Genomic DNA, 13,187 nt, shown 5'->3' on the forward strand with positions numbered 1-13,187 from the left:
GTAAAACCGATGAGCCCAGTTTACCGCTGACGTCATCCACCTGTTGGGGACGCTAAAGCCCTATAATGGTAGGCGTGGCTAATCAGCAGATTAAAAGACTAATTTCTCGTCATCTGCGCTTTGCTAAATTGTTGTATATAGTCGAATCGTCTCAAAATATGATTCTATTTCACATGATAATGCCATTTAAGACTTTTTTTCTCATGTTGTATGCTCTTTAAAAATTAATTAATCGCAATTAATCGCAATTCAAACCATCTATAAAATGTGCCATATTTTTCTGTAAATTATTGTTGGAATGGAAAGATAAGGCACAAGATGGATATATACATGATTCAACATACGGTACATAAGGACTGTATTTGTTTATTATAACAATATATCAACAAGATGGCATTAACATTAACATTCTGTTAAAGCGATCCATGGATAGAAAGACTTGTAGTTCTTAAAAGAAAAATGGTAGTACAAGTTATAGAAATTTTATATTAAAACCCCTCTTAATGTTTTCGTTTTAATAAAATTTGTAAAATTTTCAATCAAAAAATAAACTAGTAGCCCACCATTGTTGATGTCAATAATTACTTACACAATGCTCATGGGTGCCGAAGCCTATAAAATCAGTCGCACCCAAGCGCCAGCAGAGGGCGGCAAAACTCCATAAAACACAACAAGTGAGCGTTTCACTGTACTGTCATTTAAATCTGTCTGAGCGGGGCATCTGCGTTAATTGCGTCAAATATTTTAACGTGATTAATTTAAAAAATTAATTACCGCCCGTTAACGCGATAATTTTGACAGCCCTAATATATATATATATAATATTGTTTATATGAAGAGCTACATACTTGGATGTGAAATCATTGCTATCATAGCTTTGCCAGGCCGCTGCTTACCTTTGTAAAACAGGAAAAAGACTAATACCAAGTGAATCCAGTACAGTTTTTTTTATTGCATACCTGGTATGGGTGACAAATAATAATAATAATTTAATAATAGTTGATCACAGCATGCTGTCTCTGTATCAACCTCCCTCTCTGTGCAACCAGCAGCAACATAGCAACTCCATCTTTATGGCAAAGCACAAATACAAGCAGCGTACGAGTGAGTCTCTCTCTCTGACACAAACAACTCAGCCATTTAGCTTAGCTTACTTTGCTTACTTCTACTCCACTTTTGAATAGATTGCCACCCGTCCCTTGAAATAGGGAATCATACCGATTTGGAAATTAAAAGTTCCAATTTACTGAACCAATACGGAATATATATAAAGAGATAGTTTTGGGGATGTCCCTTTTTTTTCGTCGCCTGTACAGCTTTGGGCGCGAGGGAGGCGTCCCTTATTTCTATTTCTGAAAAGTGGCAACCCTACTTTTGAAACAGGTCTCAAATTACTGCGGCATTTCAGTAAAAGATAATAAAAGTAAAATAGACAAAATGAACTGACTAGGATTTGTTGCTCCGGTGTCCGGTCCAGCCGCCTTTCTCTTGGTAGCAGCTGCTCTTGTTGCAGCCTCAAACTCTTTGTGTTCGTTCACATGTTTCATCTTCAAATTTTTTATCAAGTTCGAGGTATTATAACAGGCCAATTTAACTCCACCTCTCGAAACTTTCAGGCCGCAAATATTGCATGCAGCCATTGAACTCGACGGAGTTTCTATGCTGAAATATTCACAGACCGCCAACATTTCTTCTCCTGGCCTGTTTTTCCTCCATATGAAAAAGCTGCCCTGTTATCGGTTAAGAGCGGCTATTGGCCCGCTCTCATTGGTCTGGAGCAGGCCAATAGCAATAGCTGCTTGGCATGCAAAGTGATCACGTGTCATCACACAACACAGACTAGTGAGTGTCAGGAGAAAGAAGGCTGCGTTCAAGTGATACCAGTAAATGGTATCGGCGCCCTATTTGTTGGTACTCACAGATACCGATACCACCATTTTAGTGCAGTATCGCCCCCCCCCCCCCCCTCCAATACTGGTATCGGTGCAACATTAGTAAATTACCCATGCCATTGGCACTAACACAGCTCCATAATATCAAAGATGCTGGCTTTTGGACTGAGCTGTTAACAACTGGGGTTGTTTTTGTCAATAGTCTGGAAATCATAGCGTCCCAGTTTTCCATAAGGAACCAAATCGTGATTCGTTTCACCACAGAACAGTTTTCCACTTTGTCCCATTCAATTTTAAATGAGCTCCGGCCCTGAGAAAATACCTGTGCTTCTGCATCATGTTTAAACATTTTAGTTTCTTTGTACTGTAGAATTCAATCCAACAACAGCAGTTGGCATGGTGGACTTTGTTCACCGACAATGGTTTCTGGAAGTACTGCTGAGCTCATTCTGTGATTTCCTTTACAATAGCATTCCTGTTTGTTAATCTGATCACTGCATTCTCCACTCCATAATAACCCCATCCTTCGCTTGTGTTCTTAAATATGAAGCACTGCAAGCATTTGTTAATAAATTGGAGCAAAAAAAGCACCTGTCTAATATACTCCAAATGTAAACATTGGTCTCATGTGTGACGTAGGGACAAAGTCTGTCGCAGTCAGAGACATTTCCACAGTTAAATCTTCGGTGATCATATCCCACATGATGGCGCCACAAACGCAGAATTCGCACATCTTCACTCTCCACTTAGTTTTAAAGAACCCTCGTTTAAATGTACATATGCGTGTGGATGATAGGCCAACTCGTAGAAAAAGTTAAATCTTTTTGCCAAATACCCTGCTACGTGTATACATGGCCTCAATCTTTTTTGCCACCTGTTCTAACTCTTTTGGAACATTTTGCAGCAATAAAATTCTAAGTTAATGAGTATTTGCTAAAAGCAATAACATTTATCAGTTTGAACGTTAAATATCATTCAATATCATCAATATCATTGTCTTTTAGTGTAGTCAATTAAATATAGGCTAAACGTGATTTGCAAATCATTGTATCCTGTTCTTATTCATGCTTAACACAACAGCCCAACTTAATTGAAGTTGTATATACATTAGTAGAATATACAAGTAGCATATTCTGAGTGTGAGCCTTCATATTTGGTCTTCCACACTAATTGAAAGCATTCTGAAGTACAGACACAAAATTAAACAGAGAAAAGGCTTAACTTTTGCATTGGATGTTCTGGTGTTAATGCGGGAATGAAATAATTATGGTAACTGAAATCATTATTTTGTGAGTTTCCCAGCCTTAGTAAAAACGTGACCACGTTTGATGTTTAAGGACAGAGACTGTTGTGGAGAAGATGTTGACCAACTGGATGTCCATCTGCCTCTACTCCTTCCTGAAGGTTTATTCCTTTCTGTCCTTCGCCATGTCTGCCTCCATACTGCCTGTCTGTCTTCAGTGCTCTTATGTGTCCACTTTTCAGGAAGTGGCAGGTGAGCCACTATATATGCTGTACAGAGCCATAAAGTATCAGGTTGACAAAGGTCCAGTGGACGCCGTGACAGGAAAAGCCAAACGGACACTCAACGATAGTCACCTGCTGCGAGAAGACGTCGATTACTGCGCTGTGGTAACTGTGGCAATACACGATCGCACACACATGGCATTGTGTTATTAAACACGCGTTTGTGCGTGTGTAATTTTCAGACTCTTAGTGTGTTGTTGAAGAATGGAGCTGAAGTTCAACCCTGTCCTGTCAAAGTGCTCGACACTGACACCATCACACAGGTATGGATATAACATGTCTAGTACGCAATAAGACACTGTATATACAGTAGAGGTGTGCATCGGCACTGACCTCACGATTCGATTCGATTACGATTCGGAGGGCCACGATTCGGTTCGATTCGGCAATGCATCACGATGCATTAAAGCCCGGGATGCATTAAAATGCTAAATGTGAATCATGAGGCAACACAAGCGGTCAGACATTAAACACCTTTTTATAGGCTCTTGTGTCATTCCTGGTTGTAGTTAAATGAAAATAGTAATATACATAAAAATAATAAAAAACATCACAGCATTTAATTAGTGCTTTGAATGAGACCAGGGCTTTCTTTTTTTTTTTTTTTTTACACACACTAGCAGTCTTTCATTTTTTACACACCGCATAAGTTTGGTCAAGTTTCCCACCAACCTCATAGAAGCCAAAATGTCTCCATATGCCTGCTTTCAATGTCTTTGGTGCGTCAGTAATCTTTCGCGCTTCCTCTTTCACCGCTTCAGCCATTGTTAGTATGTCTTATCTCTGCTTTCTTGAGTGCCACTGCGCAATTGCGCATGTCTGTGACGTTACTCCCGTGAGGAAACAGATTTGAGTTCCTCGTCCCCCCTGCATTGCTTGTACAATAGCTCCCTCTACAGGTAAACATGAGAATAATAATACAAATGGGGAAACCAAATCCATTGCATCACTGGAAGATTTTTGAACGGACTTATATATTTTAATATGTGCTGAATCGATTCGGCTTGTTGCCCGCATCGAATCGCATCGTCCATGGCCCGCATCGGGATGCATCGCCGCATCGATTATTGTTGACACCAGTAATATACAGCATATGCAGAAATGTACAGAGACATTCTGGATGAAAGCTATGTACCTATGATTAGGTGAAGGACAAGATCCTGGATCAAGTTTACAGAGGAGTTCCATTCTCTCAAAGAGCAGCAGCAGACAGCTTGGATTTGGGTAAATACCTGTCTTCTCTAGTGTCATTCAAAGCTTTGGCTGGCAGCGGTTTCTTACCATTCATGGTTCTTTGATTGACAGAATGGCGTTCGGGTCAGGCGGGACACCTGACCCTGTCAGATGACGACGTCACAGCTGTGGTTCAAGGTAGCTGGAAACGACTCAACACACTGCAGCATTACAAGGTAATTTTCAGTATCACCCCTGAGTTGTTTTCATACAATTGGTCTGTTGCTCTTAACCTTCTCTGGGTCTTCAGGTTCCAGATGGAGCCACGGTTGCTCTCGTCCCACGTTCCCAGAGTTCTAGTGGCTCTCGAGTCAATCAGGTGTTCCAGACAGGAGAGAGTAAGAACAACGAGAACATGTTTTGAGCTAATGTGTCCGAGAAAAATGTGGAATCTTTTGTTGCTGCCGTAGAAACACCAATGCTGGAAAGTGAAGAAGAGGAGGGGCTTCGATTGTGGCATTTGGTAAAAAGCAGTGAAGATCCGGAGATTCCCAAACACAGGAAGAGCAGCATGAGGGAGAGAGAGAGAGCCAAGGCCATACCGGAGATATACCTGACCAGACTATTGTCCATGAAGGTAACATAAGTAGAGTCAATGTGTATAACTTTACCAGATTACTGTCTTTGAAGTTAAAGCTCTAATTTTTATAACTCTGCACATGGATATGTATAGGGGACTCTGCAGAAGTTTGTGGATGACGTCTTTGTTGCCATCCTGAGTACAAAGCGTCCTCCTCCCATTGCTGTCAGATTTTTTTTTGACTTCCTGGATGACATGGCCGAGAAACACGGTATTGATGATCCGGAGACCGTCCACATTTGGAAAACGAACAGGTGAGACACCGACCAGATCTCCTTAGGACTCTGTCTGTATTTCTTGCTATCTAATTTGTCTGTCCATCTGCACAACCAGTCTTCCTCTCAGGTTCTGGGTGAACATCCTAAAGAACCCCCAGTTTGTGTTGGATGTCCAAGTGACGGACAGCATCGATGCCGTACTGTCTGTCATTGCTCAGACCTTCATCGACTCGTGTACCACATCCGAGCACAAAGTTGGGCGGGTAGGCTTTGCTCGAGTGCTCGTTTATGCCTGACTTTCTGTGCCCATGTTGTGACTGCTTTCTCTCCAATCAGGACTCTCCTGTCAACAAATTGCTTTATGCCCGGGAAATTCCCCGATATAAACAGCTAGTAGAGAGGTGAGCTACCGTGAAGAATACATTTTTTTACTTTGATTTTTTTCCATTTTCACCCCCAACTAGAGATTCAGTAGCAAACCATGTTTAATGGCAAGCACTGACTAGATGTTTTACATTTCAGGCCAATCTCAAAATAAAACAATCGTCATCTTGCACGGGTAATTGCACTCCATCATTGTGTGTGTTTACAGTCATTATTAACCTGTCAACCCATTTGCATTACCCCGCAAAACTTACCAAACCTAATATTTTTCTTCAATTCCCTTGAGCAGCAACACAGCACAGTTTTCTAACTTGCTATAGGTATTCTTATCAGAGCGCGTGTCTATCCTCTTCAGCCCTCGTGGTTCACATAAGTAATGTGAAATTCTTTAATTTGCCGACAATCTCTATTTTTGCTTGCCTGTTAACGAGGGCGTAGGTTTGCATAGGGACGGTAGGGACATAACACTACCAACATTTCAGGATGCTCAAATTGTCCCCACCAACTTTTGAGCAACCTTATTTGCATTATATAATGACTTAAGTTGTACAGGTAATTTAGAATGTATTCCCAAATGTTGTAAGGATAGAATTGACCCAACATTATTAAGTGATTTGAATTATGTTCAGACTTACATTTACATCTTTTGACTTGCTGAATGTCCCAGTCAGTTTTTTTCCTTCAAACGGACGTTTGATTGGCTGATGACTTGACCCCCCTCATCCCAACACACGTACTCATAGCCCTCACAAAAATGCAACATGTCGACAACATGCCACCTCCTCCGCCCCCTTCGAATTTTTTTTTTACCACTAGCAGCATCAGCCACTGTAAGTAATGTAAAAGGGGGGGAAAAATCAATGCTGTGGAGGTGGGGAACACACTAATTTTGCTACTAAAAGTCCGACCACAGAGTTCATATTAAACTGTGTGAATTTGCTAACCTGCAAAATACAAATTCCTAGCTGTTAATGTTTATTACACTTACTAAACTTTTTTGATCCCTGACCACAAAGTTTTTTCAGTTATATTTAATTTCTTTATTTAGACACACAATGTTGAGTGGTCTTAAGACAAAAAGGGTAAAGGGTGTTATACTTGTATAGCGCTTTTCCACCTTTTAAGCCTCTCAAGGCCCTTTAAACTACATCGCCATCCACCTACTGGTGAAGCAGCACCAGGAGTAATGTGGGGTTCAGTATCTTGCTCAATGATACTTAGCCGAGTTCATCAGGGGAGAGAATCGAACCCACATCTTCTGGGTTGCGGGACAACTACTCTACCACTGAGCCATACACAAAATCCAAAATAAATTGGATGACATCTCTTTACTCATATATGCGTCAGACATTTTTTACCTGACTGCTATTTTCAAACTAAATTTGTTGGTTGCTGGCTATTGTGATTATATGTGAGGAAAACCACAGCCCACAACAACAAAGACACCGCTACACTATATGACCTATCATTATTTGCACGCCTTGGCTAACTAAAAGAAAGCTAGGTAAGTCTTGAGTACACAAGGGGAAAAAGGGCCAAATTCCAAAGTTTCAGGTAAACGAGGCTGCCGGTAACAAAATGTAGCCTTAATACAAAGTATTACCAATAGGGTGGTTCTCACAACTGGGTGTCGTTTTGCATGTGCAGGTATTACAGCGACATCCATAGTGCTGCCTCCGGCTGTTACCAGGAGATGAACTCCACTCTGACTGAACTGTCTGGGGTAAGTGAAACTACATTAGATAAGCAGAATATTCCAACTAAGATTGTCCCATTATAGTGATGACTCTCTGTCACCTCCAAACAGTTCAGCTGCTCCCATTAGACAAGTTAACTTTAGAATGAATTACACTGTATGCTTCTAGTGACAGTTGGACCGACCATAGCCCCTTTCACACATGCCAAAACACCGTGAAAATCCCGGGATTTTAAACGGGCAGCCCTTGTATGTAAATGCAATTTCCCGGGTGGACCGATACAGAGATTATGTGGAGATTTGACGAGTCGCATCTTAGTATAATGCTTGGGAAAGTCCGAGGACAAGGCTTATGTGAAAGCAAGTGTTAAAAATTCCCAGGTTACAGCACGATGGCTGATGACGTAAATATCATGGCGGTCTGATCGTCGCTTCCTCTTTCTTGGCAGTAAGACGAAAAGCGGTAAACAAACATCACAATTATCAACACAACATAACAAAATTAAATTGTTACTAGATTGTAAAGCCGAGGAAGAGAGTCCATCGACCATCTTTGGAAATGTGTGGTCTATTTTGTTGCCGATGTTAAGGTCCGCAACTGCAGAAAACAAGATTGTACCTCAAAACAGAAAACAACAGAGGGATGCGTTCAAGGGTTTAATAAATACAAACAAAAATACACACGATTGCAGAAAAGGGGGAATAACACAATGGGTCCGTGACAGTAGGTCAAGGGGGCTCAATAATACTAACCTAAGCGGTAGGCAGAGAGCCGATAAGACAACAAAACAAATACACTTAAATACCAGCACAACATAGGGGACTTCAAAACTAGGGCAGCAGAGGTGTCGGATGGCGCCCAGCAAGTTAATATCTCGGCACCCTTCTCTCTGATCGCCTAGGCTTGAATGCAGTCCTGATGAACTTGAATTGAACTTTAACTCATTCATCCAATCAAATTCAGATACCTTAATAGCCTCGCAGACAGTCATAATTTATATAACTTCAACATCAATTCACCTAACACAATTGCAAGTTAATTGCAAGAGTGTAGTATGCACTGAAATAAATACAGGAGGGAGCAAACCTGCACTTGTGTTTCATTAGAACCAATTGCCTAAATATAAAGGTGTCTGTGATTTGTGTTTGGATGAGGGGCGGTGGGGCCAGTAAAAGGAGGAAGGTGATTTATCTGTCTACTATCCGTGGGATGCAGGCTGACGGTTCAGGAAAACGTTCATTGGATGTTTTCTTTAGCAGCATTAACTGTTCCTCTTTAAGATAAATGGGTCTTTAAGATAAACGTGTTATTGATTGGTCATATCACTTTTTTTCAGGAGGGTGTTTGGCAGAAAAGGATGCGAGTCAGACTCAAATTGTCAATTTTAGGACCTGTGACTTGCTTGGCTAAAATATATGAAAGATTTGATTTGACTTTGACTTGAGTACCAGACTTGACATGTTTACATTTCAAAATCAGAATTTGCTATATAGTTTAACGTTTGCTTTTGAAACAAAAGCTGCTATAATTGTTTACTTCACTGGATGTGCCACCCATTTAGTGACCTGGGCACCAGTATGCAATTAGTTGAGAGCAAGGCTTACTCAGTGAGCAAGTATCACAAAGGGAGCTCCTAATTAGATTTGGATTCGGCTCAATCAGACACTTTTTTTCAACATCAGCCAACTACCAGGGAGCAAACACATGGGGAAAGCGTCATTAATCTGCCTGAATAACCGTGGAACAGTTTCATGTGTGGAGTTCCTGCCTAAAAAGTGTTTACCAATGTACGAAAACTGTTTGAATATTGTCTATTGAAAAGTACAGGAGTAAAAATACAGATGTTTTCCCTAGCATGAAAATTTTGATTAATAACCATGATTACAAAATGGGTCAAAACAATTGTGATCCTCATTTGAGCTGCAATTGAACAGCCCAGGTTGCACACACGAGTACATACTTTCAACCATCCAAAATCTCAAATATAATCCTTGCATACTTGAAGAGTTTATTGAACCCTTGTCTTTTGCTTTCTTTTCAGAGCTTCACTTCTGAGATGAACAGTCTTGTTGCACTTCATGAACTCTACAAGTATATCAACAAGTATTATGACCAGGTAACACACGCACACGTACAGTACGTAGTTATTGTGTCATGGTGTTCATGTTGTGGTGTTGCTTAGATCGTCATGTCTCTGGAAGAAGACAACTGTGGTCAGAAGATGCAGTTGGCGTATCGACTGCAGCAAGTCGCCGCACTGGTGGAGAACAAGGTCACTGATCTCTGATCACCGCAGATGGACCCTCTTTTCCACAGGCCCAGAAGATTGCAGGGAATAGAGTGTCAAGAGGGGACCTCCTCTTGAGAGAATCAAACACTGAAGAGAGCGAAAGTGTGAACGAGTGCGAATATACTGTGTGTGCGTGTGTGTGAGTATAAATTCAGACTCAGGAGACACCGTGTGTCATGATTGAAGAATGTGGTGCTTGAGAGCAAACACTCCAGCTTGCACTACATTTCCCAGAGTTCTTTGCAACTCATCAAAGCACAAGCGATGGCATATGTTCAGTTGATACATATGCTGAATCCAATCAACCAAGCAATCATTTAATGAATCAGGAATATTCAACACAATTGACACATTGATCACAAAATCAAGTGTATTTCTTGATAAAAACTGACTCCAAGTCCATCCTGGCGGAGTGAAACTGCCGTTGTCGCCGAACAAATAAAGCTTTCTGTGTGATTGACTCGTATGAAACCAATGAGGAGGTGTCGGGTGTGCACGAGCTCCGCCTCGAGCTCAGACTACGATGAAACAAAAAAATCCCACTGATCTCCGACCTGCTGTGTGTTAGTCGCTTACTAACTTAATTGTGTGTACATACTGTAAACCTTATTTAAGCCCTATTTATCCCAGCTGTGCCTTTGACTCTTGCAGCTTGGTGGTGCTGTGATAGCAGCAAATAGTAAAATAAAAAGAGCCGGGAAAACAAGAGTGGCAACAAGAGTCCGAGGCTGTGCTCGCAGCATCTTAGAAGTTGTTGTGTGCTGTTGCATTTGAGAAAATGCATGTGTATGCCAGCAGCCGATAGCGAAAGTGTGTAATACAACGAAAACATCTCGAATTCAGGATTTTAGCATATCAGCATTTTTTACGTCAAATTTCTTTTATTCAAACTCTTATCACGGATTTAGCTCTCTGATGCTACAAGCACATACTATGTTACACTAACTGTTTGAACAACATGCATGTAAAATTTGAAATCTTTATCTTCTAGTATCGAGCAGCTGTAGTGACTGAAGTCAAATGTCCATAAATAAAAAAAAAGCAATAATATTAACCATTGTGATGATGATAAGCACACTGCTCTTTTTAGCGTGGATCACACAATGAGAGTCATGTGACTATCAGTGTTTTTACGCTGGGTTTTAATGTACATATTCTTGTTATTACTAATCTTTTTATGAAAACAAAAACTGACGTCAACATTATGACTATGACGATTTGTTCTTGTGATGTTTGTGACGTGTGTCTCTTTCTTTGCTCGTTTTGGCTTGTCTTGTACTTTGAACACTATTGAGTTTGCATGTGAGTGATGATACTGAAGATTTATGATGCATTTGGGGAACAAAGACAACGATGAGTGTGATGACACATGTTTAATGGGAGGAAGCTGCTGATATTTGTACACTTTTGATGAGATGATTCTCTGCTCTGATTTGTTATTGATGCTTTTTCTACAAGTGATGAACTAGATTATTCCATTCAAGCACATACAACTTTTTTACTGACGGTGTGACATCAAAACGCCGTGTGGCACTGTTTTATCATGACAAAAACATTAAAGTCTAATTTTTAACATGCAGTTTTCTGTCTATTGGTCACTCTTGTTTGGAAGGCTGTCAAGGTCGTAACTGAGAAACAACTTTAAATTTCACCACTCTTATTTGAAAACTAAAGGGAACACTTTCCTGTTTACGTAAACTCAAAAGTGTTCCCTTTATTGATAGACGTAGACTTCCAATCCATTTTTTTACTCGGTGAGGCGTGAAGCATGGCGTGAAACTGAAAGATGATCATTCACTGCCAGTCCTTCCAGTTCAAATGAATTGGACATACGTTGCCGTCAGTGGCATGCAATGAGTAAAATACTGTGGGGGAAAATATAGAGGGGCCGTAATCAGTTTTTATGTAGAATTGAGAATTGAGAATGCTTTATTTTGGACATGAGAAAATAAAAGTAATAAAACAAAACAATTTATTTTAATTTCATTAATCTTGCTTTTATCAACATTGTATTAATAGTAAAGATAATACATAGATAATAAATTATCTATACATAAAGAATGTACAAAATGCAATAATGATTAATAATCAAAAAACAAAAATAATAATCGCTTATTTAATTTGTTTAATGACCAAAAGTAAGTTTTTAAAAATGTATTTTAAATGACTAGTAATAGCCACATTCACCATAAAGAATTAGTCATTTGTGTCAACTTTTGAATATTGGTGCAACAATTACACTGAGAGTCCCGGTCGAGTTTTGGCTATAAAAAAAAGGCCAAAGGGGCGTCGGATGACCAAACTGACTACTTGGTTTTGTCAAACAACAGAACAGGTGTGAAGGGGGGGTTTCACTCTGGATAGCTGCAACAAACATCTTGAATATTTGCAAATCCAGCGCTTTCTTGGCTGTCAAACACGGAGGAACACGGAGATGGCCAGTTGCCATGTTCTACAATATGATTGACATGGCAGCACTGAATGCATACAGTGGGGCAAATAAATATTTAGTCAACCACTAATTGTGCAAGTTCTCCCACTTGAAAATATTAGAGAGGCCTGTAATTGTCAACATGGGTAAACCTCAACCATGAGAGCCAGAATGTGGAAAAAAAACAAAATCACATTGTTTGATTTTTAAAGAATTTATTTGCAAATCATGGTGGAAAATAAGTATTTGGTCAATACCAAAAGTTCATCTCAATACTTTGTTATGTACCCTTTGTTGGCAATAACAGAGGCCAAACGTTTTCTGTAACTCTTCACAAGCTTTTCACACACTATTGCTGGTATTTTGGCTCATTCCTCCAAGCAGATCTCCTCTAAAGCAGTGATGTTTTGGGGCAGTCGTTGGGCAACACGGACTTTCAACTCCCTCCTCACTCCGTGGCGTCAAAATAATAACAAGAACGGACAGGGGGACCTAGTGAATGACCTACAGAGAGCTGGGACCACAGTAACAAAGGCTACTATCAGTAACACAATGCGCCGCCAGGGACTCAAATCCTGCATTGCCAGACGTGTCGCCCTGCTGAAGAAAGTACACGCACAGGCCCGTCTGTGGTTCGCTAGAGAGCATTTGGATGATCCAGAAGAGGACTGGGAGAATGAATATAACTTTTTGGTAGAAACACAGGTTCTCGTGTTTGGAGGAAAAAGAATACTGAATTGCACCATACCCACTGTGAAGCATGTGTTATTTTCCACCATGATTTGCAAATAAATTCTTTTAAAAAATCAAACAATGTGATTTTCAGTTTTTTTTTTCCACATTCTGGCTCTCATGGTTGAGGTTTACCCATGTTGACAATTACAGGCCTCTCTAATATTTTCAAGTGGGAGAACTTGCACAATTAGTGGTTGACT

At 40.3% G+C, this 13,187-nt stretch overlaps 1 protein-coding gene across 1 annotated transcript in view; it reads left to right on the plus strand.

Moving 5' to 3' along the window:
• plxnb3 (plexin B3) overlaps positions 1 to 11,400 on the plus strand; it is a 110,815-nt gene extending 99,415 nt beyond the window's left edge. Inside the window, exons 28-40 of the mRNA XM_057818766.1 lie at positions 3,230 to 3,296; positions 3,378 to 3,524; positions 3,602 to 3,682; positions 4,565 to 4,643; positions 4,725 to 4,828; positions 4,903 to 4,990; positions 5,063 to 5,229; positions 5,326 to 5,486; positions 5,566 to 5,713; positions 5,787 to 5,851; positions 7,482 to 7,557; positions 9,573 to 9,647; positions 9,714 to 11,400. Coding sequence (XP_057674749.1) covers positions 3,230 to 3,296; positions 3,378 to 3,524; positions 3,602 to 3,682; positions 4,565 to 4,643; positions 4,725 to 4,828; positions 4,903 to 4,990; positions 5,063 to 5,229; positions 5,326 to 5,486; positions 5,566 to 5,713; positions 5,787 to 5,851; positions 7,482 to 7,557; positions 9,573 to 9,647; positions 9,714 to 9,818 — 1,363 coding nt within the window. The 3' untranslated portion in view covers positions 9,819 to 11,400. The remainder of the gene's footprint in view (positions 1 to 3,229; positions 3,297 to 3,377; positions 3,525 to 3,601; positions 3,683 to 4,564; positions 4,644 to 4,724; positions 4,829 to 4,902; positions 4,991 to 5,062; positions 5,230 to 5,325; positions 5,487 to 5,565; positions 5,714 to 5,786; positions 5,852 to 7,481; positions 7,558 to 9,572; positions 9,648 to 9,713) is intronic.
• Positions 11,401 to 13,187: the final 1,787 nt, after the last annotated feature.

The sequence above is a fragment of the Corythoichthys intestinalis genome, chromosome 2 (assembly GCF_030265065.1).
Source record: "Corythoichthys intestinalis isolate RoL2023-P3 chromosome 2, ASM3026506v1, whole genome shotgun sequence".
Taxonomy (NCBI): domain Eukaryota; kingdom Metazoa; phylum Chordata; class Actinopteri; order Syngnathiformes; family Syngnathidae; genus Corythoichthys; species Corythoichthys intestinalis.